Raw genomic sequence first — 26,497 nt, 5'->3', positions numbered from 1 at the left:
GATACCGTGTGCCAGGTTAAACAGCACTTTGTTACTGTCTGACAGATCCATAGTTTGCATTTTCAACTTTATTGTGTGGGCCCCAATACATATTGACCCATCAGGTTGTAATGGCTGAGAAAGAGGAGTTCCAGTCTCCAGGGTAAATAATGCTCTTACCTCTGTCCCGATAAATATTGCGTCTATTTATTATTCATAGTCATTTGGGGCTCTTAAGTAAAAAACATATACAGCACATATTTTATCGCCTTATGAAACCCACATCCACTCCTTCATTTCCTTCTTTTATCTCCTTGACTTCCTTTTTCCTTGCCATTCCCAAGATCCAATTGTTTGGATTTCAGCGAGGGCAGAATGTTGGCAGCTGAGCCTCCTGTTTTTCCTCCTGTGGATCCAGATATGAATGACTTAGTTCATTTAGGATCTAATTCAGAACTGATACTTTTTAAAAACTCTATACAAATGTTAATCAGCGGCTTCTCTTCCACTCCTTAGGAAAGCTTCACTTGCTCAAGTCCTTTCATGGGGTTTATCGGCACTTTTCCTTTCATTTTGCATGTCTTCTCCACAGCAAGCAAAGGCAAAGGAAGTATCTGTTAGTGACTGAGTTAGAAAAGTAATTCAGTAAATGCTTGTCGGACATGGAGATGTGGAAGTAGAGGCGGCCTTGGAGATCCCCTAGTCAACCTTCTCATCCTGCAGATAAGGAAAAGTTGTGAAAGGAAATACTTGCTCTTGACCTTATGGCAGAGCTTGAGTCCAGGGGTTCCTGACTCCAAGACTGACCCTCTGCCCACTGTGCCAGGCCAGGTGGGAATCTGAATCTGGCCTCTTGTCCTAAGTCCTGTCTATTCCAGGGCATATTTTCCCTCCCTTTCATGCTGTACTACCTTGAACAGAGTAGGTGCTTTAATAAACATTCATCGTCATAAACACAGCATGAAGGTAGTGACTGTTGTTTTTTCCAACTGTGTCTGTTGCAGCTGCATCTTAAATAAATGCCAAAGAAATATTAAAAAAAAAAAAAAAAAAAGGACAGTGAGTAAAGCCCACATTCTGTTTAAGCCCATGGCCCAGTTCTGTGTTCATGGGATTTTTGCTGTTATTTTCTTTGCTTTTCTTAAAAAATACTTCCTGCTGTGCTGATTTTTTTTTCCCCCACAGGAGCCCATTTCCAGTCTTTAAGTGGAAATCAATGGAGAATTAGTATTTCTATTTCACTTAACAGACTTTTCAAGATCTTAGAGCAGAGATTGTCATTGAAATATGAGCCTCAACTTCTGTGTTGATGTAGGAGGAGAAGATAGAGACCTCTTTCCTTCAGTTTAACTTCAAATTATGCACGTTATTGATGTAGAAATCATTGCACGATGGAGCATAAATTCTATTGGACTTTTAAAATAATAGTAAAGACATAATTTTATAAATTATTTGAAAAATGCAGCCTCCTTATTTGTGGCCTTCCCAGTGTTTGTTAAGGTCCCCTCACCTCTCCTCCCCATTCCTACACTCCAGGAGACTCCTAAACAGACGTGGAAATGAAGTAGCCAGCCCTGGGACGGGGGTCCCCGGTGCTCTTTTCTTGGCGAGGCATTTGGGGTTAAGTGACTTTGCAGAAGGTCTCACAGCTAGCAAGGGTAAATGCCTTTCCAAAAACGAAGGGCAGCTCCCAGTCCTCCGCTTGGCAGTCACTGTAGTGCTGGCGTTCTGGAGACCCAGCTGAGTGCTGGGGCTGATTCTGGGGGTTTCCTTCTCTTGAAGAAAGCTCCTGAAGGAGCCATGTTATTTTGGGGTTTTTTTTTGAGGCTGGGGTTAAGTGACTTGCCCAGGGTCACCCAGCTAGAAAGTGTTAAGGAATCATGATTTGAGGAAGAGGGTGGGGAGTGAATGGGGGAAAAGGAGCGGAGAACTACTCTGAGGAGTCCCCAGAGCCGGGATGTTGGGTAGAGCCCTGGTTTTATGGTGAAGAAGGGGGATTCCCTCTTCTCACTGATGCTGCTCTCAACCTCGGAAGGTCTTCTAGTCATCCCTGACTTTTCATAAATTAGCTGTAGAGAGCTGCCCACCATGCCCTAGATCCTTTCTACACGTGCTGTTAGTATGAGGGGATTCAGTCAGCAAAACTTTACTCAGCACTTAGCAAGGATCAGGACTGTTCCGCAATAGGAACATAAAGGAAGGCAAGAACAACCTGCCCTCAAGGAGTTTGCCCCCTGTGCCCGGCCTGCAGTCCCTCGTTCTTGCCAGCCAGTGAGCCGCCCTGCAGGGGTTGCCCTTATGTCTGCCAGGATTCTTTTTTGTCCCTCCCCGCTGGCCTGTTCGTGCCCATCAGGCAGCTTTCCCCTGCACTGTACTTTACTTTCTCATTTTGATTTTTCATGTCTTTCTGAGCGTGGTTTCAGCACCAGGTGGGCACCATGGTCAGTGAAGGGAAGACTGTGCTAGGAAGTAAAGTGTGGTTCCTCGGCCCTTTCCCCAATCAGATCAGCTTTGCTGTTGCTCTCTTATGGATCCAGTCACTCTTCTGCTGACTTTCCCCACCAAAATCTCCCCTCTCTAGCACAAGTGCCCTGTGACTCCATGTGTACCCTATTCAGGAGCATGTGGGAGGTGGCTGGAGATTGGCCCAGTGGTGAACTGGGGAGTGCTTCTCCAGTACAGATATCCATAGTAGCCATGTGCGGTTCCAGCGTGGTAGCCCATATTGTGAATAACTCATAAACCTAGAGTTTAAAGGCAGGCGCCGGATTGGTCAAATGGTAGGAAACAGTGGGAGTTTTCCTGCTTTCCTCCCCCAGCAGGAGCCATTCGCTCATCCTCCCTTCTCGGCTGCAGCGTTGTCTCACACCAGGACCAGATTAATTCCTGGAGTGGAAAATGTAGGGTGAAGTGGAGAAATCCCATGACATTCTTGCTAACAGCACATGATTCTCTCTGGAAAGCATAATCTGGGCGTGTTTAAAATCCCTGGCCACCAGAAAGCACTCTCCAGACTTCTCACGTTAAGCAGGAAGCTCGCTAGCTCTTGTTTTTAATTAAAATGGTAATGGTTTGACACTTACTCACAGTATAACTCAAAGAAGCCAAAGATATGTCAGTGTAGGAACTAGTGTTTTCATCTGCATTAATCATTGAAAATGGCTTTAATAAAAAAGGAGATTTTGTTTAAACTAATAAAAAATATTAAATTCTCTTTTATTGCATTTACTTTTGACTAAGTAGGTGGACTAAGTTCTCTGGTGCAGTTCAGGACCAAGGGCCATATCTTCCTTTTCCTGTGCTCAGGTAATCAGTATTTACAGCCAGGGAAAGAAAATATCCCCCTAAAGATAAAGGACAGAATTTATTAGCAAACATTGCAGAGTCAATTAAATATCTTTCAGCTGGTAAACTTTGAAAACGTATTTGCACGAGCAAAGAGATAGTCAGAACACATAGGAGGCACTTAATAGCAGCGTGTAGAGTTTGCACACACATTTTATACACACACACACACACACACACACACACACACACACATACACACATACACACATAGACATGTGCATGTCTATACAAGCAGCTGGTAACCCAGTGGTCAGTGACTAGTTTTTGCAGATAAGTCATTAAGGAGCAGAAACTATGCTGAGAGAAAAGGGGTGCGACAAGGAAGAAGTTGAGAAAAGACACGAGAAACTTCCTCAGATTAGTTGCGGAAGGCCCGAGGTAGGGGATGGAGTCGGTGTGTACGTAGCCCACTCTGGGATTCTAGAACAACCCCTAGGGAACATGACTGGACTGCCCCCATCCCATCCCCACACAGGCCACAGGATGAAGTTCAGGCTTGATTTGATCTGTGTTAAGTCTTATACCTGAAAAGAGAAAAGACAAGGAAGGGAAAGGGGCAGAGAGAGCCCACAGAGAGAAGGAAGTCAGACTCACAAGGAAAGGAATCAGTGTTAAAGGAAATAGGGAGGAAATGCACAAAGTAGATGGGCAGGAACTTGGTTTTCTTTCTCAGAGGAAGAGAAAGGTGTGGGGTGCCCTGGAGGTGATACCCCCAAGTCTCCCCACTGGGTTCAAGCGCTTCTTTTCACTTAGAGATTTATTGCCGAAGAATTGGGCTTTGTCTCACGTGAGCCCAGGGACTGGGGAAAGAAAGGCTGTCTCACGCTGTGCAAGGGATGATGCAGTTCCACCCCCAAAGGGCTGGGCAGGTGCTCCGTGGCATGGGCAGTAGCGCCATGTTGACTCGGCTGGTCATTTTAGCTGATGGCAGGTTATAGGACCAACAGCAGTGCCTGGTGTCGGGTTGGCTTTTGTCATGGGCAGTGCATTTCTCCATGTTCTCCAGGGATTCTCACGGCAGGAGCAGGTCGATGGCGCCTGGGGTGTTTTGCCCAGGTTGGTGCCCCTGAGAAGCGAGGGCTTCAGTCTGGGTGTCAGATGCCACGCTGCGTGTTCTGCGGCCTGCTCTGCACGCCTTCTCTTTTCAGCAGTTTTCGAAATTGTTGTTGTTAGTCTGATCCCACAAGAACATCTGCCGGTGACCTCAGGCAGCTTACAGTCTAAGAGTTGGAGAAGTCAGATGATTGGCTGAGTGTTGGGGCTAAGGTCCTTCTGAGGCTGCCCCCCTACAGCTACACACACACTCACATTCACACACACACAGACACACTCTCACATACACACACATGTTCACATATACACACACTCACATCCACATACATGTTCACACACACTCATATACACTCACACACACACATACACACACACATACATATTAACACACTCTGTCTCTCCCTTTCTCCTTCCCTCCCTTCCTCTCCTTCCTTCCATTCTCCTCTTTCCCTCCCTCCCTCTCTCCCTCACCTCTCTTTCTCTTTCTTTTCTCCATCCCTTCTGCCTGTGTCTGTCTCTATTAAAAAAAAAAAAACCACTTTAAAAAAAAATTCTAGCTTTTCATTTCTTTTTTCATTCTGTCAGCTATTGCCTTTATGGAAGTCATGTATTTTCAGAGATTGGGGAATAGGAATAGAATACGTTTGTGGTACCTAGAGAAATATATATATCTCCCTGCTTTTGAATGGAGCAAGATTCCAGTAATTGGTTATTGAGGTAGCAGAGTGGGGGAGCACACATTATTTGGGCGGAGTAGATGGCACAGTGGATGTGGCGGAAAGGGGATGGATTCATAAGACTGGACAGCAGATAGGATTTAGGGCATTGAAGGCGAAGGAAGAGCCAAAAGAGAGGCTGATGTTGTGAATGGAGGCTATGAAACTGAAGTTATGGGAGGGTCTTCAGCACAAGGACGTAAAGGTCTCATCTTTGGCCCATTTTGCATCACCTACAGAACTGTGGGACTTTTGACTAATCGAGGCAGCCAAATTATTTTTCTTTAACTGATGACGGTTAAGAATAAACTGCATTTTGGAAAAGTGCCTATGAAGAAAATTAATTTTAAAAATTTTCACATTTAAAGTATGACAAACCTCATTTATCCAAATATCCATTAACATTAAATGACTCTGGGCAGCTCGGTGGTGCAGTAGATAGAACACCAGTCCGGAAGTCAAGGAGGACCTGAGTTCAAATCTGGCCTCAGACACTTAACACTTCCTATCTGTGTGACCCCAGCCTCAGAAAAAAAAGAAAAGAAAAAATGAACAAACAAACAAACAAGCATCAAGTCATTCTCTTCATCCCAGAGAATCAAAATAGATGGACTGTGGCTTGGTTAGGATGGCCTATCCCAAGTAGAAAGATGCTATGGGAGGAAGCTAGCAGATTCTTTGGGGCTTATCTGTAGATAGATTTATTACTATAAAATGTCGTTCCCTTCTCCCCTTCTGCCCATTGTTGGAGTAAAGGGAAGGAAAAGTGAAGTGCCATTTCTCCCTAACCCCTTCCATCCCCTCACTGTCCCCAAGTGGCCAGCTGGAAATAGTTCCTCAGTAGGATATATTTGCAAGAGCTCTGTGGAGCAGACTAATAAATGATATCACTTTGAGAAAATTCCTTTTTTAAAAATTGCACATTCCCAGTGAAGTGTTGGATGTCTGTGTTTCACTATTAAAGTTGTCAGCAGGGTTGTGTCTGTTATCTTAACGTTCCCACAAATATTCTCCTTACATATTTATCATCAAGCTGGTCTTGCTTATAGTTTGGGAGGTGGATTAGCTGAGTTACTAAGAGCTTGTGGTTGGTTTAAACTTAAACACTGAATTTATTAGAAGGGCTCGGGGGACTCAACAAGTCCAGAGGCTAGCTGACTTCCCCTGTTCCTCCTTATTGCTTAGTGGTGGACATCAGGTACTACCCACTGTCTCCTTGGAGACAAAAGGAAAGATTTCCCATGATTTTGCATTCATTTACTGTAATGTTATTTTGATGTTGTAAAAACAGTGTTGTAAATTTTCCCTAAAGTGAATGGATCTTTAAAGAATAAAGAACAACTTTAGCTAATTCAGATTAAAACCCAGGAATTTCCATCTGGTCTCTTCAGCTGATATTTTTGAAAGAAAATTCTCCCTCTGATTACATATTTAAAAATTGACCATTTAGGGAGTGAACTAAAGCTTTGGGGTCATAATGATCATTCATTCTAAAAGGTGGAGAGAGGAGGCAGTTTAGATCATTTTTCCGAGGGGAGAGAGAGAGAGAGAAAGAATGAAAAAATTCAGGAAGTTTCCAACTAGACAGGTTTTCCCACTGGCTTCACTGAACCTGAAAGAGACACTGATTTATAGTGAGCTTGTCTAGCAAGTTCCAAGTTCCAGTTCTTGGCTTTCCCCAGATACAAGTGTCACATCACACGATTCTGACTAAGTAAGACCACCATCTGCAGACTTCTCTCTTGGGACTCCCTGAGATATCTTTGAAAAACAAACAAAAGCCCCACCCCAAATACTTTCCCAATTAAGAAATAAAACTGGTTCTCGGGCCCTCAACATGTAATCGTTGTATTTGTAAAAAGGCACAAGCAGGAAAAAAAAAATAGTTAGCATGTATTTGAACTGGATACAAAAATCTGAATCAAAAAGAGTCTGTCGCATTGCTAGTCAGTACTGTAAATGAAGTTGTAACTTTGGTTTTATCTCCCACAGACAAACAACAGAAAGGTGAATTTGCTATAGATGGATACAATGTCAGAATGAATAATACCCTGAGGAAGGATGCAAAGAAGGATTGCTGTTTTGAAATCTCAGCTCCTGATAAACGCATCTATCAGGTTGGGCTTTTTATGTCTCCTTGAAATTAGGTAGATAAAAATGCACTGATTTCATTTATAGAGATATTAACATTTTAGTAAAACAGCTCTCTCAGACACGGTAGTGAAAAAAGCTTACACAGAACATTCACATCATAAGAAATTTATTTTAAAAAATCCAGAATCGGTTCAAATGGTATCTTTTTTGAATAAGAACAAGCCAGTATATTATCTATCGCATCAATGTTAACATTTTTCTACTCTATTTTAATGGGCCTGTGTGATTTTTTTAAAAAAAGAATTCTATAACTACAGTTATCAAAAATCTCTGTGTTAATATAGATCATATTATTTAAGGGCATGGGAGGAAAATCCAAGGTAAAAGAACCTATCAGCTCGGCAATCCCCAGATCTATCAGTTAGACATCAATATGGTATGTAAGTTTAATAAGTTTTAAATATCTGAGATTGCAGTTGAAAGCCAGTTAATTAAGTTGTCAGCTAGTGTGTTGGTATCTGACAAGACCATTTTTAAGAAAACTGTACCCAGCAGTCTAAAGAAATTCATGGGTGTCTTCTAATTGTCAAGGGCAAATTTTGCTCATCACTCCTGGCTTTGACATTGATGAAGAGAAGCAGGTTTTTTCTGCACAGCTGCCAGCTGCTGATCAGAGTTTCAAATCCATCATCCGCTGCTTCAATTACGTAAATTTGTCAAAATTAACTGTACATTATAAGGAGCATCCTTGCAAGGAAAGTACCACTAGACATGAAAAGAATTACTAATGGTCCCACAAAGAAAGGACGAGAATTGGCTGTCACTTCCACTCCAGAGGTGACTTGCCCGTTGTTTTCTTCCTTAGTTCACAGCGGCCACTCCCCGAGATGCTGAGGAATGGGTCCACCAGCTGAAATTTGTGTTACAAGGTAAGAACAATCGATTAAGCAGTTGAAGATATTCCTTAATACTTAACGAGCACATTCCTTCCTGCTTAACAGTCACAGTTTGGTTTCCACGTGTGAATGTTTATATTAACACACAGGGACCTCTGTGAGAAGGGGCAGAGAATGATATGAATAGAGCCCTTTGCCATTTTTGTGGATGTGTTCATTTTCCATAGTTTAATGTGGGGGTCATTTGTTTGCAGTTTTTGAAAGTGGATTATTTCGTCTGGGCTCCAGGTAACAGCTGTGATACTTTATAAATAAGTTTCAGGAGCAGAGCTATGTGGGGGAAAGTCATTTTTTAAAATGTGCATTCTTTAAAGACACCCTTTGTGAAATTCTGCTTTGCAGACCTGGAATCTGATGTCATTCCCGAGGATGACGATGAAAGAAGAGAAGTGTATGATGATGTCGATTCCGCGCCCACAACCACAAGCCCCCCAGCAAATGGCCAGCTGAGCTATGACGAAATTTACGAAGTACTTCCAGGTATTTCTTGTGTCATGTTGAGGCTCATCTGCATCTAAAACAATTTCCCAATTTGCCCATCCTGCATCATTTCCCCAATGGCTTCGGGACAGTCTGGTGAGTTCTGAATAGTAAAGGGGAAAACTTTTAGAGCAACTTTCCTGAGACTGTGCCAGATTCAGGGCCGGTGGTGGGAGCCCTGAAACCCTGCAGATAGACAGACAGTCTCCTGAGATTCTAGGCTCATTAGCATTATGCTCTCTATGCTGGGTGATTTTTTTAATTAAAAATGGACTTGCTTTACAGTTTTTTTCTATCAATTCACCCATCATTTTTCCTTTATTCTTTGTGGAATTTGCGTCAGCCCAGAAGTTCTGCCCACAATCCATATGTTGCAAGCTTCTGCCTAATGGATAGTCTTCTAGGGTGTTATTGTCTTGGAGAAACTATCACTGAACTCAATCAGAGCCCTCAGAGATTTTGAGAAAGTAGCCTGATGACATTATTTATTTTAGATGGGATACAAGGCTTGCAACTTGTAGTATTAAATACCAGTAATGTCGGCTGACCTGCTGTACAGGTATCCAAGTCTGCTAACACAGAAGTGGAGGCCCTGAGGGCAAATGTTCAGTTGGTGGACTTGGGAAAGCTGCCTGAAATGCGCAGTGGGTGGAAAGGCAGTGTCACGGCACACTATGCTAGCCTTACAAGCAGTTTTGCAATGTTAGCATGGCAGTTTATATTCTAGTCTTTGGCTATTTACAAGGAATATCAGTAATTAGAACTTAGATTTAACTGAGAAAGAAACTTGCATGTATCGTTTTATTTTACGCTGTTCTCTAAATTTCCCCGTCTTTTTTTGAGATAGCCCAAGAAAATGGAATTTGATCACAGTCTGACTGGTCCAAAGCAGCCGTTCTGCCTGGATGGTCAGAGATGATCTATTTTTGGCTTCATTAAGAATCCAGTTTTTTAGAGTTAAAAACAAGTTTGAAAGAGCTCATATGAGTGAATGTTGGGATGTGCAGTGAGAGGCTGCTGGATGCTTAAATGTGCAGTTGCCACCACAAACACCACATTGCATTGCTTTCATAATGGCGAACAGCGTTTCTCTTTGAGTTGTAGGAATAACTTACTCCCAACGGGAAATTTTCTATACTGTTAGACGCTTTTCAAACAATTTGTCATAATATGCATTAGAATGGCCTTGACCGTTTGGGCTAGAGCTACCTTTTGCTCCTGAATTTTTAAAACAGTTTCTTTTTCTTATATGATGCGTTTTTAAGGGGTGTGTCCTAATGGTCGCCTGAGGTGGCCATCAGGCCTGGTGACCTTGATTCTCATGAGCGGCCCCTGGTCTGCCATGGAATGCAAAGCTTCCTAACAGCATTCCAAGAGCAAAGACCTCAGGGAATCCATCCCAGGGAAGAGTTCATGGGAAGTTAGCCCAAAGTCTTGCAAACTGCTGCTTTTTGCCCCTTCCTGTCCTCCCTGGCCGCACCACATGATTGGTTCCTCCCTACACCCCCCCACTTTGGTCTTTCCTGGGGGATCAGTCACTTCACGGGCTGCCCCTGGTGCTCAGTGCTCTTGGGAGGGAAACCATGATAGGCGGCTGAGGGAATGTCTGGTCCTGCTTGCTTCCCAGCATCCCTGGCTTCTGCTGGTAGAACTCGAGTGAACAGTGACGAAGGTGCTTCTGAGTCCTGTCCCACAAGTTCCTCCTCAGTGTCAAAGGGTCAGCTTTTCTGTTTTAGTCAAAGGCCCCAAACCAGAAAGTTCACTTTTTGTTAAACTTCCTTTTCAGCCCAAGAGTCAGGCTCATCCCTGACTGTTCCTCTGTTGATGAACATTTCAGTTCTCAGTTTTTCACATGACCATCGCTAGTAGCTTGTGCTTCTTCCACCTTTCACAAAGGCTGTTTTCTCTTTCCACATGCCGAGCCTGCCTGCAGTCTCACAGGATTCAGTGCTCAGGATTTGCCGTAACTGCCATTCATTTCCAGGGAGAATTGGGAACTTCTGATGAGTGTGCACACTGTGAGCAAATCTCCTAGTTAAGCTTTTTTATTAAAGTTGGATTTGGATTAGACAGATTGACAAGAATTAAAAGGACTTTCCACAAATGATGTGGCAGTCGTGTTCTTTTGATCACTATCATAAAGTAAAAATAGAGCAGTGGGGGTTAAGTCTCAAGGGTTAAAAAGAGGAAAACAAGTGATCTGATGAAATATATTCCTAATTCTATGGAGATGTAAAGAGTTACACTGAAATTGTTTTTTATTCAGAATAACTTTATTACAGAAGCTACATCTTACTCTTTAATTTTTGGTTTATGAATTATTAACTAACTTCATAAAAGAATAAGAGTAAATTTCTAAGATTTCTTTTCACTTGAGGAGGAGAGTGAAATAAATCCGCAGAATTGTTGGGAGGCTGGAGGTCATTGAAGGATCTGGCTTTTTCTCAAATGCCCCAAGGCCTAGCAGGCATTTTGATATTTCAGCAGAATGTGCTTCTTGTTATTCTTATTGCTTAATGAGGATGTGGCAATTGGCACGTCAAGTTTCCTCACAAATTGCGACATTGCTGTAACAAATCAACGTTTCTTTTTAAATTATGGTGGCTGACCTTCTGCTTTGACACAAATTTGCAGTTGGGAAGGTCGTGGGGAAGTCTTGGCTTGGGCCTGGACTCCAGAAGCGAACTCCATTTCATGAAAGGACAGCAGAGGCCTATTTGGGTAGAGGTTTGAGTCTCAAAGAAGGAATATTATGCCTGGAAAATTGCTGCAGAAATCAGGCTCAGCTTGACTCCTTCTTTCTCGCCTTCTTGCCAATTCTTTTTTTTTTTTAATGGCAGGAAGTTATGCCGAAAAATGGATTCTCCAGACAGAGACCAAATGGGTTCAGCTCAGTAACAAAAACTGCAACAACCCATTAGCCTTTTAAATCTGCAGCTTTCAGGGGAATTGAGTCTGAAATGTCTGCTGGTGAGGGGGATGCAGAAGAGCGGGATGAAGAGGGAGACAGAGGCCTCCGGTGTAAGAGGGCGAATCCATTTTATTGTCATGACAGAGGCGCCACGCTGAGCCAGGGGGGCAGCTCGTCCCCTGCTCGTGCAGACTTCACACTTAGTCGGTGTAAACATCTGGATCTAAAATGAAATGTCAGGGAGCAGGCATCTGCCGGGATTTTCCCGGTGTAGTCACACATGGACGGAGGTTTCTGGCTGTTTACATTTAGAGGGAGCTTGAGGAGATCGGTGAGCACAGATGAAAAACTAATCGAGAGCTGTTAGAGGTCCCAGAATGAGCACCGGGCTTGTTGATGAAGGGCTGCACATGTCGCAGGTTACTGTGACAATCTCCAAAGGCACCTGAGCGGCTGGAGTTGGCGTCATTCTGGGTCATGATGGGATCCAGGACACGCTGGCATCCCGGGGGGCTTATCCCATGGTGCCCTTCTGTGCCATGCAGTTTAAGACGTGCCCGTGGCTTCCACGAGGCCTCCGGGTGAGCATTTCAACATTAGGGCCCTTCAGAGTCGCCGGCATTTCCAGGCTTGCTGTTGGCAGTGCCAGCTGATTAGAAGTTGAGTGGAGTAAGTTGGCTCATGATGCGTTTCTGGCAGGACATAAAGTCCAGGATTACCTCCGGTCTTTCCCTGCCTGTTCCCCAGTGACCCGGATTCCCGGGCGGCTTCTGACCCAGAATGTCCTGAAGCACTTGTGCCGGCCAGGATGGCACACGCCTGCACAGACGTGCACCATCGCCCACGCGCTGGCCTGAACGCTTAATGTTTGCTGTGGAGAGATGTGTTTTTAAAGACACCGTCAATTTGACCCTTTGTTAGAGCTAGAGTTAGAATATGGACCAGGAGATTGTCAAATCTTGTCTGATTCTCCCGTCCCAGGAAACCCGGAGAGAAGAGAGATCCCAGAGATCCCCATCCTGCTGGTTGGTCACCTGTGGATGTCACGCCTGATCCTCTGGGTCCCTGAGTCCCCCAATTATTTGGGTTATGAGCATTTCCAAACCAAGTCTAGTCCAGTGTTTGTTCATCATTTTAATTAGGCTGTTACTGACTTTTCTGTTACAGTTAGAATTACAGGAAGTACTTGTCACTCCATGGAGCTGGGTGCAATTGTTGGAGGGCCAGAATTGTAGAAAAAGCATCTCTTAAATGCTCCCTGTGTACAGTACTGTGTTCATTTTGGCGATAAGAATGTAAACAAGCCAGCCGGTCCGGGTGCTTGGGGATCTTAAATTCTGGAGGGCAGGAGAAAGGTGGAGGGAAGAAGGACATCCAGAATGGAGGGAGCGTAACCCAGTGAGCGCTCGGCTCCGGGCTTGCCAGGCAGAGAGCCGACCTGCTGCTCTTTGCAGACAAAGGGCCGGGAGGGCTGCTGGTGAGGACACGGAGGGGAAGGGGAGCGGGATGGGGGGCTTGTGTGCCGGAATGGGAAGGTCGGGTGCCCAGGGAGAAGAGGCCACGGGAGAGTACCCCCTGAGGTCTCCTACACATTCCTAGCCTCCCCTTCCCCAGGTCTCCCTGAGTCTCTGCCCTGAGACACTGACGGGCCCGTGGGCCTTTGGGTCTGCTGCTGTCTGGGTGTGGCTCAGCTCATTTCTGCCTTGTAGAAGGCTTTCTTTCCTCAACTTGAACCTCTCCCCCTCACGGGCAAACCCCATCCAGAACCCCGGTGCCAGGCAACAGATTCTCGCCCGCTCCCTCAGTCCGGAGCCATCACTTCCTCTTCTGAACTCCCGGGTCTCTGTCCCGCTGCTCACTTGAGCCAGGCTGCTGTGTAGTTAGCTTCCTCCTAATGTGGACGTGGCCTGGCTTTGTCTCTGGATGGCAAGCTCCCCGAGAGCAGAGACTCCAGCAGAGAGTAAGCAAGCACCCATTCCCGTGGGTTGGCTGGTCGCTCTGTTGTGGGGATGGAAGGTTTAGAAGTGCAGGAAACCTTTGCCCCATCGAAGGAGAGAGGCAGAACGCGTCCTCAGCCCTCTCGTCACGGTCTCCACCTCCTAAAGGATTGGTCTCTTGTGACCATTTCTTGCTACCCCGAACCATCTGGTTTTTAATGTTTCCAGTGATGAGGTTTCCACAATTTCCTTTGGAAGGTTTTTTCCCTTCATAAAATAGGTTCTAGGGTTGAGGGGGTTTTGTGGGTGATATATTAAATCAAAGATCTCCCTTTCCTTCCCTGCCATTTAGACTCCCCCGCTACACTCATTTCCTCAGTGTTTACAGCCTCCAGGGTTCTATATAACTAAGTTCCCCCGCCACGTATAATCAAGACTTAACCTTTGTGTAATTTTAGTAAAAAAGATGAAAGCCATTTGAGTTGGCTTTGTGCGTGGCCTGGCCACTAGTGGATCGTGGGTAGATCTCTACTTTGTTTGCCAGTGTAGACTCAGGTCATACCCTGGACATCAATATTTTCTTCTCCTGTTACTACTTTGTGAGTCTTTGCATCTTGTTATTTGTGTGCCATTTCTGCTTTATTTTATTTATCATCTGCCGTTATGTTCTATTTTATTCTTCAGCCCAATTAAACATTTATTAATAATAGTAACAATAATAATGTTTATATAGCCCTTAATAATGTGCCAGGCACTATGTTAAATGCTTTATTATTATTATTAGGTCCTCGCAATACGTCTGGAAGGCCAATGGTCTTGTTATCATTCCCATTTTATAGATGAGCAATCTGAGAATGAGACTTGACCAAGATCACTCAGCTAGTAAGAGTCAGAGGCTGTACACGAACTCTCGCTGACTCAGGCCCAGGGTTTTGGGCACACGGCACCTGCCAGCTGCCCGGTCAAGGACTGGGGGCTGGTCGGCCCTTAATTTTAATATAATCTCTAGATGACAAATTGTTTCTATTTCCTTTTTTATTTCTCTAATGAGAATCCTAAATAAGACCCAAACTTGCCACTTCTTCAGAGTTCCCCTGGAATGATTTTGGACTGTCAATAGAAGGGAACTAAAAGATTCAGAGTTACGAGGTAAGATCCCCAGGGTCAGCAGGGTCCCCGGGGTCAGCCCAGTGGGACCCTGAGCTCTTTCTGGGGCTGTTGCTGTCCTGCTTCATCTGGCTTCCTCAGAGCCTCCCAGGGCGAGCATGGAGATCCTTCTCACCGATACTTCTTGGAGAATGAAGGGTCAGTGCCTTGTTTGGCTCCGAGTTCTGGTCAGTTCATCACTCTTTTGGACCTTTTTTGGTAACTCACATTAAAGTTTGAGGGACTTTCTCCACCTCTGGTATCTCTGCCTGTCTCAGACACCCCAAGAGCTGATGTTGCCTCAGAATTGTCACCTTCCGTGGCACATCTTCTCCGCCAAAGCAACAAGCATTAAGTGCTTGCTGTGTGCCAGACACTGTGCTGAGGGCTACAAACCGAAAGTCAGTTCTTCCCCTCAAGGAGCTTCCACCTTAATGGGGTGTCAACACAAGGGACTTGCTTGGAGGGGTTCCTCCCCAAGCTTTCTTTCTCTTGGCCTCCCCTCATTGCTTCTCCTGGCCATGCAGTTCGGCTGATCATCCTGCTCTGGGAGACAATAATAGCCTCTGCAGGATGCTTTAAGGTTTGCTGTGTGAATTAGAGTGCTCCTTACCTCGTCTGATCCCCCGTGATAACCCCACGAGATAAGCGCTGTGGTTATCCCCATGTTGCAGAAAAGGAAAAGGGGAAGTGACTTGCCCATCACCCAGACACTAAGTGTCTGAGGCAGGATTTGAACTCAGAGGCTCCTACCCCAAGGCCAGCGCTTTACCCATTGTGGCAGCCATCAGACTCTAGGACTCTATTTCAGATGTGGGTGACTCGGGGCTGCCCCAGCTTTCTGATTAGGGAAGAGATTCTCTGTTTGCTGTCAGAGGGGTTTCTCTTGGTCTCCTCTGTACGGTGTTATAGCATTACACTCAGTGTTCTGTGTTGGTATCTGTTCTTTGATCTGCTCGCCAATTTTCAACTCCAGCAGCCTGGGATAAGTCGGCTTGGGACGGCCCCGTTCTCTCCAGTGAGTATTTTGGAAAGAATCATATCAAAGAATGCTGGACTCTGAGCATCATGGAAGTCCGGTACCTTGCTTTGAGCCTGAGCTAGAGCTGCTCTCCGGCGACCCTGATACATGCTCGGGAGAAGCCAGGGCCCTGCCTTCCATGCTGGGGGACCCCGAGGCTTTTGGCACCCATTCTGTTTGCAGATAACTCTCATTGTGAGAAAGTTGTTTCTTAAATTGAGCCCAAGTCTCTCCTCTGAGCCGTCCAGTGATGGATTTCAGTTTGGGCCTGTCATGCTCGAGGGAATAAGACTAATCTCTTTTTCACATGGCAGATTTTCAGGTATTGGAAAGCATCCATTGTGTTCCTTACTAAATCTTCCCTTTTGCAATCTCCACATCCCCAGGTACATTAGCCATAGCTCATGTGGTAAAATCTTGTGTCACTTCATCATCCTGGTTGTCTTCTTCGAGCCGTATCCCAGTTTGTCAATGTCCCTCGGAAAATGTGGCGCCCCTCAGTGACCACGTCTCGGGGTGGTCTGCAGAGCAGAGAATGAATGGGATGCTGTGCTTCCTGTCCAAACTCTACATGGCAGCGGGCCTGTTTGATGGGTCCGGCTGTGGCTCCCCCACTCGTCCATCCGTCCACCCATCATGGCGGTCGGCATCCCTGCAGAGCTTCCTTCTGCACTCACCTCCTAAGGCTGGTGGAAGATCCCACAGGGTCACGTTTGTGAAAGTGCGGCCCCAACGCCGCCATCCCGTGGTCGCTGGTACTGGTTCTCCCGGGTGGGACCCCACATGTGTTCCCGAGGAGTCCAGGTCTTCCCTCCTCCTTTGGCTTTTGCCCAGAGCTCCTTCTCCTTCCCCTCTGCCACTGTCATGTCCTCACATTGTCATTGCCATTGGCATATCCTCACATACTTAAGCCTGTTTTCTGGGATAAGAAACATCTCCCAGGTCTTCTCCAGGAGCATCAGATTGGGCGGAAGGCCATCACAAAGCCCCTCCTTTGCAAGTGTCTGAAAGGTGGGAGGCCGGGAGTCCCTGCCTCCACTTGGTGCCCCAGCCAGCAGGTGCCAGAGGTGAGCCGCAGCCAGTAATCGGTAAGCACTGAGCAAGTGCGCCAGGCTCTGGGCTACAAGGCAAGGCCCTTGCGACCTCGTGACAGCAGGCCCCACGTGGAGAAGCCCCCATGGTGGACAGGAGACTCTCTTGCCCAGAGCTCCAGGATGGGCTGCCTGGTTGGAGAAATCGGTCCTTGTGTGTCCCTCACTTTGCAGGTCTGTTCCCCCATGGCAATGTCCACAAATGATCCTTGTCTCGGTTGGCATGAGGCAGGAGATCAGCCAGGATGACCAAGGCCGGGCACCCCCTTGCAGCCCGGCCCTGACCTGCCTCCCATGCCCTCTGCTGGGACGGGCAGCCAGTCAGCACCTGCACCGCCAGCCTGACTTCCTGTCGCCTCATGCTGAGGGCCCCCAGGCTCTCCCACGCTTCCTGCCACCAAGCCCCCCGGGGCTGCCATCTGACCACCAATGAAGCACCGTGTCCTCTACCATGTGATGTCCCTGGTCATCCGGAGGGGAGTGAGCTCTCGTGTCTGAGTGCTCATGTCCCAGCCCTCAGTAGGGCACCAGGCTCGGAGCCATTCATTCCCCTGCCCAGGAGACTGGCTGGAGCCCTGAGAGCCAGAGAATGAGAATTGGGTGTCCAGGGGATGGAAGAGGCCGTCCAGTCTGACAGACTCATTTTGTGGTGCCTGAGGAAATCACAAGACTGGCCCAAAGTCCTACAGGCCCTGAGCAGCAAGTTTTAAAGCCAGGATCTTGGGCTCCAAGTACTCCCCCTCTCCACCATGATGCTCTTGTGAAGGGAGGGAGAGAAAACCCAAAGCTGTCCTGATGTGAGCCCTGGACTTGGGGGAGCGGATTGCAAAATTGTAGAAAAAAGATAGGTATGATCCACTGACACCCAGTATTTTGTAGCAGAAGGTGACCCAAAATGGAGGAAATGTGTAAATGACTCCAGTGAGGAAGAGGAGAACCCGTCCAGAGGGCCTGATGTGGCTGTCCAGGGAACTCACCAAGCAACTCACATAGAAATTAAGTTTAAGTAGAAGGAAGTTAGAAGAAGCCCAGGACCAAAATTGAGGGAGACCCACAATTAGTGGGAATGACCTGGAGGAAGATTCTGCAGAAGGCCCCTGAGGAGGAGCAGAGATGGCCCGGGCACAGAACGCAGCCAGGAGATGATCAACAGCATACACGGGGGAGATCTGGCCCTGCTAAATGCCCGAAACACACACAAGGGAGGGGAAGTGGCGGTCCCCGGTCTGTACAGCTCTCTCCTGCAGTTCAGTGAAAGGGAAGGAAAGACAGGGCAAAGGCTAATGAGAATGGTACCATCAAGTCAAAGTTTGGGCTTATCAGGTTTTGTTTCGGTTTGTTTTTAAGGAAAGTTATGTTTGTAAGTAGCAAAGAAGGAGATGTAAGGGAAACAAAGAAGAGAGGAGAGGAAAGGGGAGAGAGATGGAGATACAGAGACAGACAGACAGAGAACAAAGACAAAGACAGGACAGGGACAGAGAGAACAGAGATAGAGACAGAGAACAGAGAGAGACACACAGAGAAAGACAGAATGAGAATGAATGAGTAGGGATGGGGAGGAGGGCAATCTGCTGGAGACGATAGGATTGAATGGGATCAAGGCTTAATGTGGAGGGTTTGCTTTGGCAAAGAAAGTGCACCTCTTTGTGTGAGACGGGAGCTAAGGAAGAGTGTTTGAGAGATATGAGCTGAAGACTAGGGGAGAAGAGGGATCTCTCAGTGAAGGGCCTCAATTTTTTCTACAGAGTATGAGGAAAGCTCCTTAACTGAGAAGGTCTTGAGACAGGGTGCCACGAGGAACCAGGGGGTCTCAAGTAGGATTAAAAAGTCTCTGAACAGACACTGTGGTGGTGTCGATAGCAGATCCATGGGGAAGCTGGAGAGTCTCTCTGCTGCAGTGAGGACTCTCAAATCCCTTCACAACATGGTGGTGGCTCCCACAAGCACAGCTGGATGATGTTTACGGCCCTCCATTTGGCAGCGTAGGAATAGGAACGAGGAACGCAGATGGTGGTGGGGATCTAGGACTGGATGAGGGGACAAGGGCTTTGAGATGTGGAAGGGGGGGAGAGGAGTGCTGGTGGAGGGGCAATTGCTAAGGAAAGGACTTTTCAGTTCAGGTCAGGTGGACAGATTGGAGATTATAGTGAACAAAAGAACAGATTGAGCAGGGCAGGGAAAGAGGGAATGATCAAACAAAGGAATTTTGGATTCCATTAACGTAGAAATGGAACATTTATTAAGGGGAGGGAGCCCATCCCTGGGAATAACTGAGGGGAAGTGGAAATCTGAGTAGTGGGATATTTGAGGAAGCATCTATGTATACCGAAGTCCCCTACATGGGGGGAAAATTAGGATGGAGAGAGAGACTGAGCTGGGCACTGCTGGGAGGGAGAAAATCAGCAGGTAACAGCCATCAGGCCCAGCATTGGGTGATAAACCCATGGAGTTTAAGTCTGAAAGGAAGAGAGACTGCCACGTGGTAGTGGTAAAGGGGGAATCTGGAAATGGACCGCGGAACAAAAAGCGATCTGACCTTCCCACCCACTATACCCTGTGAACTGTAGAGAGGGATGAGAGGAGATGGAGCCGGGACCGGAAAAGGTGTCCAGGAAAGCGGCCTCATCGGGAAGGCGCCTCATGTGAGCGCCAGAAGATGAAAGAAGTGAGAAATGAAAAGGTTTAGGATAAAAGGAGCTTTGTTCATTAATGGAAGGGGGCGAGCAAGTTTGGAATAGGATGTCAGAAGAGTTGAGAGATGGACGTGAGGGAAAAGGTGCTGGGAACAGAGACTAATGCTCGTGCCCCCGCCGCTGGAGGTTGGAGGGGGAGCGATTCCTTCAGGTGGGAAGGTTGTGAGGGCCAGATTTCTCATCAGGAAGACTTGGGTCCCCATCATGGCTCCAGTGACTAAACCATGGTAACCAAGCCTCCATTCATGCGACTCCCACAAACTCTGCAAACTTTAAAGGGCTGTACCAATGTCAGTGCTTATTCGGAGTCCAGTTCTACGTATCAGATCGCAATTTATTTTTATGCACTAGAGAATTGAATTCTTTTTGGTTAAATTGCCCATTTCCCCATAAAATGTCAATTAAAATGAATATGAGATTTTTTTTTTTTTATATTGCCATTCCAACACAAATCAAATAGCAAACAACGCAGGAATTTTTTTGGTTTCTTTATTTGAGCTTCTCTCTAGTGCAGCTTGTTTAGAAATATTGGGAAATTATTCTTTATCAGTACAGAAAAATCCTTCTGAGAGGGAAGCCTGATGCCTTCTGCTGCTGTTTTTCGGTGGAGTTACTCCCAGCCATATCCCGTTCCACCTTCTGAAATGAAACAAACAGCCGGAGTCCGGCCTGTCATTTCTTCACATTCAACGTGGGATGAGTCATGTCTGTAAAGTAAAAAATGTGCTTGCAAAGGCTGGTGGGTGAGAGTGCCAGAGACCGTCCCCGAGAACTTGAGCTCTCGGGGTTCTTTGGTTGTGAGAGCTAACGAAGGCCTCCGGGGGAAGACCCAGCCCTCAGCGTGAGTCACCGGCCTCCTGTGCTGAGAATCCCGAGAGGACCACAGTCCATAGTCTCCCTCTGGCAGCCTGAGATGGCAGGCAGGCGTGGGCTGGCGTTTTACTCTGGCCAGAGAAGCAAACGCTCAAGACTCTGCAGAAGCTTGACATTTAGGGTTTGGTGACCCTCAAACCATCAACTAGATTGACCCCAAATGAAAGCACCTTTGGAGGTTTATGATTGTCTGCTTGGCCTCTGAGGAGTGGCAACAATAATCCTAGAGACTGAGAGGGAGGGAGATTGATCTGCAAATGTGTGCTTTAGTGACTAGTTAATTTTGTTTTTGTCATGTTCAAATGATTTCTTTTGCCTCTAGTAGGTTCTTTCAGATTTTGCTAGTGCTTTCTTCTTCCTCGTGTGCTGAAATGAGTTCCGTGACTACATGGCAGGTTCCTCAATAGATCATCAGCCAGAAAGACAGAGACAGGATAGACCCGCTTTAATTCCAAATCAGCAGCTCCTACTGTGCGCTTGACATTGGGCAAGGTGCTTTTTAATGGCTCTGCCTGTTCATGGACATTGAGCTTCAACAACAGGTTCCGATTTCCAGTTCCAGAAACGGATTTGTGTGGGCCAGAACTCTGCGAAGATGTAATAAGTTATGGGAGAAAAGCTTTCTTGCTTATTGTTAGAATTAGGCAGCTCTGTGTTAGAAAAGAATGCTAAAAGAATAATGGGGACAGGCCGTCCTGCTCTGTGTGACCAAGGGCATATTACAACAGAGTCATCGTGCCCTTCTCGTGGAAAAAGATTGTTCATCTCAAATCGTGTAAATTTCATTTGTTTTTTAAAAAGGAAACAGCCATTCCACTCCCACAAAGCCTTTCGGTTGAAGATTTCTTCTGGGATTGATGGACGAATTCTCGCCTTCCTCCTCGTGACCTCAGATCCCTTTTAATGCTTTTGACTCATACACGGCCTCCATGACGTGAACGTGATGCGACAGAAGTTGTTTGTTCTGGAGAGACTCTCATCCCGGAAGAGCTCGGCATCTCCCCAGACGACAAACATCACCCAGAGTAATTCCGCTTGTATCACGGCGTTTTCGCCACTGACTCCATTTTTGACAGTTCTCTTCATGTTAAATATGAGCCGTGTTTCTTTTATACTCGAATGTGTTCCAGCAGAATCCTTAATAGATGTCCATGGATTGTGTTAGTACGGATTGGACCCAAGCCCCTGACCATCCCCACTAGGGGGGAGGGAGGGAGGGAAAGAGAGACAGAAAAACAGAGACAGAAACAGAGAGAGACAGAAACAGAGAGAGACAGAAACAGAGAGAGCCAGAGACTGACTTATTTGGTTAAATACTTTATGTGTATCTGGGCGTTGTGTAGTCGCTGGAATGACCATCTGTGATGGGTCGCAAGGCCAGGACGTTAGCCGTCGTACTTTACTCTAGGTTGAGCAATCCCCAGTGACTTCTTTTTTAGACAGTCCCATAATGCACAGCATCATTTTTATAGGAGGCGACTGGAGTACTGAGCCCTGCTGGGGATGCTCCTGAAAACCAGTAATGAGGGAGTGTGGAATGCGAGGGCGGGAGCCAGGGCTTCTAGAGCTCACTTTCTAGAACATTTCTAGAACATGATAAAGCGTGTTCATCTTTTGCACTTCAGAGTTTGGTTACAAGACTTCAGTGTGGTCGGAACTTTCCTATAATTGTAGTAACATCTGCTCTCAAGAAGTCTCAGCAGGTTTGATTGAGAATTTGGGTTTGTGGGTATTTTGTGAGGGTGTTGGGGGAGGACATTTTTCTTTTAATGCTTTTATTCATGAAAAGACTCAGGAGGTCTGTCCTGCTTCTGAGATTGGGCTTTTTGGAGGGAGGGCTCGGTCCCTGTGTGTCATCGGTGCCATGAGATCATAGCGTGGGTTGTTTATACATTGTTGAAGCCAGTGTGGGCTGCTGGGAAGCATCTGGGAGCCACACTTTTCCTGGGGAAATAAGGCCAGCACCGTATTTTGTTTCCTCTCTTTCCTCCTTGTGGGCACCTGACCAGAAAAGAATTCTTACAGAGAAGAAAATAGACAGAATACATTTGAATACTCACGAATTCTGTAAGAGATGGCTTTATTCTTAATTGCTTTCTAAAAACCTTCAGTGTGCATGTGTAAGCCATATAATCAAACTACATCTGTGGCAACGAGGTCTGCTTTCTTTCAGCTCGCTTTTAAATAGTTAACATTTTTCTCTTACCTCAACTACCCATGAAAGTTTGCATCTAATTTCAACACTCTCTACTCTTTAAATAAATGCACACCCATAAGTTAGACCCATGAAACAGCTTATTATCTGTTGATTGTCCCTTTAATGGGTAGAGAATGTCATTAAATTTGCATGTTTGATTGCTTTATTTAATTATGTGGAGAGGAGCTCTTAAATAGCATTTGAAATATCCTTAAGCACAATATAACATTTATTTTTAATCAAAAAATTATGTAGAAGTTTATAACATATAAACTTGTTTCTTTGCTATTTTCCCTTCAATTGAATATCTGGACAATAAGGTTTAATGGTGAGGGGACAGGAAGTGCTTTCACGTATAGACAAAGGGCATAAGCTTTTAGTTTTTTGGAGCCTGCACCTATTTCTAGAGTCCTGGATTGCAAAGGTTAACAGGGAGCCCTTTTTCCAGAAGGGATGACTTTACAGTTTGTTGCCGTGGGAGTCTGTTGGGTAAAACTTTATAAACTAAAGTCTTCTTTACCCAGTATGTGCATTATCAACAACAACCAAAAAATATACTCTGGCCTTCTTTCCTAAGAAGAGATTTTTTTCCCCTTTACTTTTGTTAGCCACATTTCTGGAATCTAGGTGGCAGAAGCTTACTTCTTTATCCCTGTAGAAGAGCTAAAGCTGGGGGAATTTTTTAAGCCTTCATATATTTGCAGCATCCAAAAATTATTTGGATCCCAAAGAAAATACCTACCATTCCCCAAGATCCCTCTCTCTAGAAATGTGCTTTAAAAAACAAATTTATCCAAAAAAATAAATTAAATAACTAGAAGGCCCATTTTTTTCTGTTTTTTTTTTCTGAATTTTAAAATTCAGTTTAGTAAAGATATATTAAATACCTATTATGTGCCAGGCACTGTGCTGGGAATACAAATAAGAAAAAGGCGGTCCCTGCTCTCAAAGAGCTTACAGTTTAATGGGGAAGACAGTACCCAAAAGGAAACTGATGGGGTCCCCCAAGGGGGAGGGAGGGTTACTATGGTTCCATGGAATCAAATCCAAGCCAAACTGTTTATTGGTAAAGAATGGAGACTTGGCTGGGCAACTTGCATGTGTACACAGGTGCAGAGTAAGAAAAACTTCGCCCACTGGAGTTGGGCTTGACAAATGGATAAAAGGCAGGGGGGTATCTAGTACCCAAAACAGATGCATCGCTAGTTCTCGTAAAAGTAATGTTTTGTTTCACATTTAATATGCTGGATTTCTCATGTGTGACAGCCGTCCGATTTAGTGTTCATATGTAGATAGCTAGAGCCTTTATTAAGTTCTCACTGAGAAGTATGGTTCCTACCTTCAAAGAGCTTACAGTCTAAGGGGAGAGAGGAGAGACAGCACATTAAAGGGAGCTGGAGGAAGGATGAGGGATGGGGGAGAAGAGAAAGATCGGTGCCCCTGGGTGGGCTGGGGAGATGGTGGTAAAACTCTTCTCCCAGAACCCCTGGGAATCAGGGGGAGCCCAGGCAAGGCCTGAGGTGAGGAGGCAGCAAAGACCTAGTGAGTCTTCCACAAAACTGGAAAGGATCCAAACAGTTTTCCCTTGTGTTTGCTTCAGGACTTGGCCTTGTTACATTTTTCCACAGCATCCGAGCTGTGGCAGAGGGTGTCGGTGAATGATTTTTGCATCTGTGCATTGCCTTCCAACTAAAACAGAAACTGGAGCGGAGAGGCCGAGTCTTTCACCTTTGCTGGCCAATACAAATAGGGCTTTTGTTTTACAAAGTGCTTATCATTTTTCAGTTTAGCTTTCTTTCCAGAATCACAGACTTAGCAAAGTTATTTTGTCATCCAAGAATCCCTTTTGGTTTTTTTTTTTTGTTTTTTTTTTTTTGTTTGTTTTTTTAACACATATCCAAGAGACAACATTTTGGCTTTAAGGGAGCTACATTGTTTCTGAGTTGAATATCATCTGCAGGGAGACATTTTGACATTAATGAAGGAACAGAACCAAAAATACTGATGCTCTAGTACTCTGTGATGTCATACCTGTGATGTGGGCGTTCCCTGCCACCATGCAGACACCAGGTGCCATCCATACCTGTATGATTTGTGCTGCTCTTGTCCATAAATTTGCTCAGTAAAGTGTGGTCGGCCTAGTGTGATGGGCACCTCCCTCACTTTTCTCAGTAAGGCAGACAGACTGGGCTATACCATAGGTCTTGACGCCCCATGACCCACCCACCTGCTTTACCCTGGACCCATGTCCTTGCTGGCATTCTTTACCCTCTTTTTTCATAATTCCTCATTTGTAATGTGCTATTCTATTACATGCTTACACCCACCATGGGTTTCTCCATTGTCTCTTGGATTATCCTCCCTCAGTTCTGAGGAAACTACTGTATTCTATGACTCAACACAGCCCTTGGATAACCCCAGATGAATTTTGATATTAAAATGATAGTCCTTTGTTTCAGGGAGAAGCTTGGGGTTCCCAAGCTTCCTTATTTCCCAGAGCCAGTCCAGCTCCTATCCTTCCTCATGGCTACTGTAACATGCCCTCCTGGCAGTTACAATTACTGTCTGTCCTAGGCCCACCAGAGTACCTTTGACCACTGACCTTTGCAGTGCGAACTCTACCCGGCTCGCCTCCTCTGAGGCCTTCAAAGGTCTCTGGCCATGATCTCTTGAATCTATAGCTTAATAACCGGTAGCGCACTCAAGAACAGCCACGTGTAATCTTAAAAGCCTTTATTATACCTACTCCCATAATGCCCTGACTGATGCCCTGACTTGTTGGTTCCCGAGTGAACACCTGGTCTGAAGACCCACGTGTTCACTACCAAACTCCTTACCTCTTTCAGCTACCCATCTTGGCTTGGCCACCCAGGTTAGGGAGCCAGGTTAAAGAGAGTGACTGCTGTCTGCAGTGGGCTTATAAAAGGCCTGTGAGGTCACACACAGCCAACCAGCGAGAGAGTCACCCATTACAAAGCTATCTCAATGTGGCCAAGATCCCACCTACAAGGCAGTCCTAATATCCACAGAGATTACTTCCTGGGGGACTCAAATCTCCCGTTGCACTGTGTCCGCCCATTTAAAGGGCCCTTACAGGCTACATTCTAGCTCAGTTCACTGTGCACTTGTGACATCTGCTCAAGATCTATATATTGATTGTTCTGCTCTGTAGTTATAGAAATTAATGAAGATTCAGTGGGATTTTAAAAGGATGGTGAATTTTTGATAGGTGGGATTTTTTAAAAATCCATTCACTAAAATATCCATAGAGTCTATGCTACTGTTGATCTGGAGTTTTTGTTTGTTTATTTGGTTAGTTGGTCTTTAATGACCACAAGCCATAAAGCCCAGTTAGGGTGCTTCATTGTGATGTGGAATGGTCCCCAAAGTCTCAGCTTCTCTGTCACAAAGCAGTTAGACTTTGCAGGAAAGACAGCAGAAGTTAGAAGGAGCCTCGGTGGCCATCTGGTCTAGCCCATTATCCCCAAACAGTTGCCTCTTTGAGCACTGCTGAGGAGCAGCCACTGACTTCTGCTTAAAGGCCAAGAGGAGAAGGAAGAGAGGCAGCTCCCTCCCCGTTGGGCCATTTCTGACCATCAGGAAGGTTTTCCTTCCCCGAGATGTTGCTCTGTTCTCATGTGGCCCAGGGCCAGGCTATCTATTGGTCCTTTGAATGAGGGAGGCCCCAGAGTAACTATGGTCATAGAGGCCCTTTGCCCTAGGCTGACTGGAGGAGGAGGAGAAAACTTTGGGTAACCTGCTTCTAGAAGATGGGGTGGGACCCACCTTGGTAAAGGGTGGGCATGGTCCCACAAGGGCACAAGTCCTTTAAAAAGTGCAGCTGATTGTGACCCATCAAAGATACTTTGGACACTATAAAGTGTGTGATGCCATTATTTCCAGATACTTAAGGACACTTGCTATAATATCAAAAACTAGTTGGGCACAAAAATGTGGTGTATAATCCCTGGCACATGATTGACCTAAGTATTATTTGATATT

At 45.8% G+C, this 26,497-nt stretch overlaps 1 protein-coding gene across 2 annotated transcripts in view; it reads left to right on the top strand.

Annotated features, from left to right (window-relative positions):
* The window catches only part of SKAP2 (src kinase associated phosphoprotein 2), a 152,398-nt gene that overhangs the window by 88,836 nt on the left and 37,065 nt on the right, over window positions 1-26,497 (top strand). For both annotated transcript variants that reach the window (XM_074269193.1, XM_074269192.1), the window contains exons 7-9: window positions 7,089-7,213; window positions 8,056-8,119; window positions 8,489-8,626. In XM_074269193.1, the coding sequence (XP_074125294.1) occupies window positions 7,089-7,213; window positions 8,056-8,119; window positions 8,489-8,626 (327 nt within the window). The remainder of the gene's footprint in view (window positions 1-7,088; window positions 7,214-8,055; window positions 8,120-8,488; window positions 8,627-26,497) is intronic.

The sequence above is a fragment of the Sminthopsis crassicaudata genome, chromosome 5, assembly GCF_048593235.1.
Source record: "Sminthopsis crassicaudata isolate SCR6 chromosome 5, ASM4859323v1, whole genome shotgun sequence".
NCBI classification, from domain to species: domain Eukaryota; kingdom Metazoa; phylum Chordata; class Mammalia; order Dasyuromorphia; family Dasyuridae; genus Sminthopsis; species Sminthopsis crassicaudata.
This window is presented reverse-complemented; position numbering and strand designations above follow the sequence as displayed.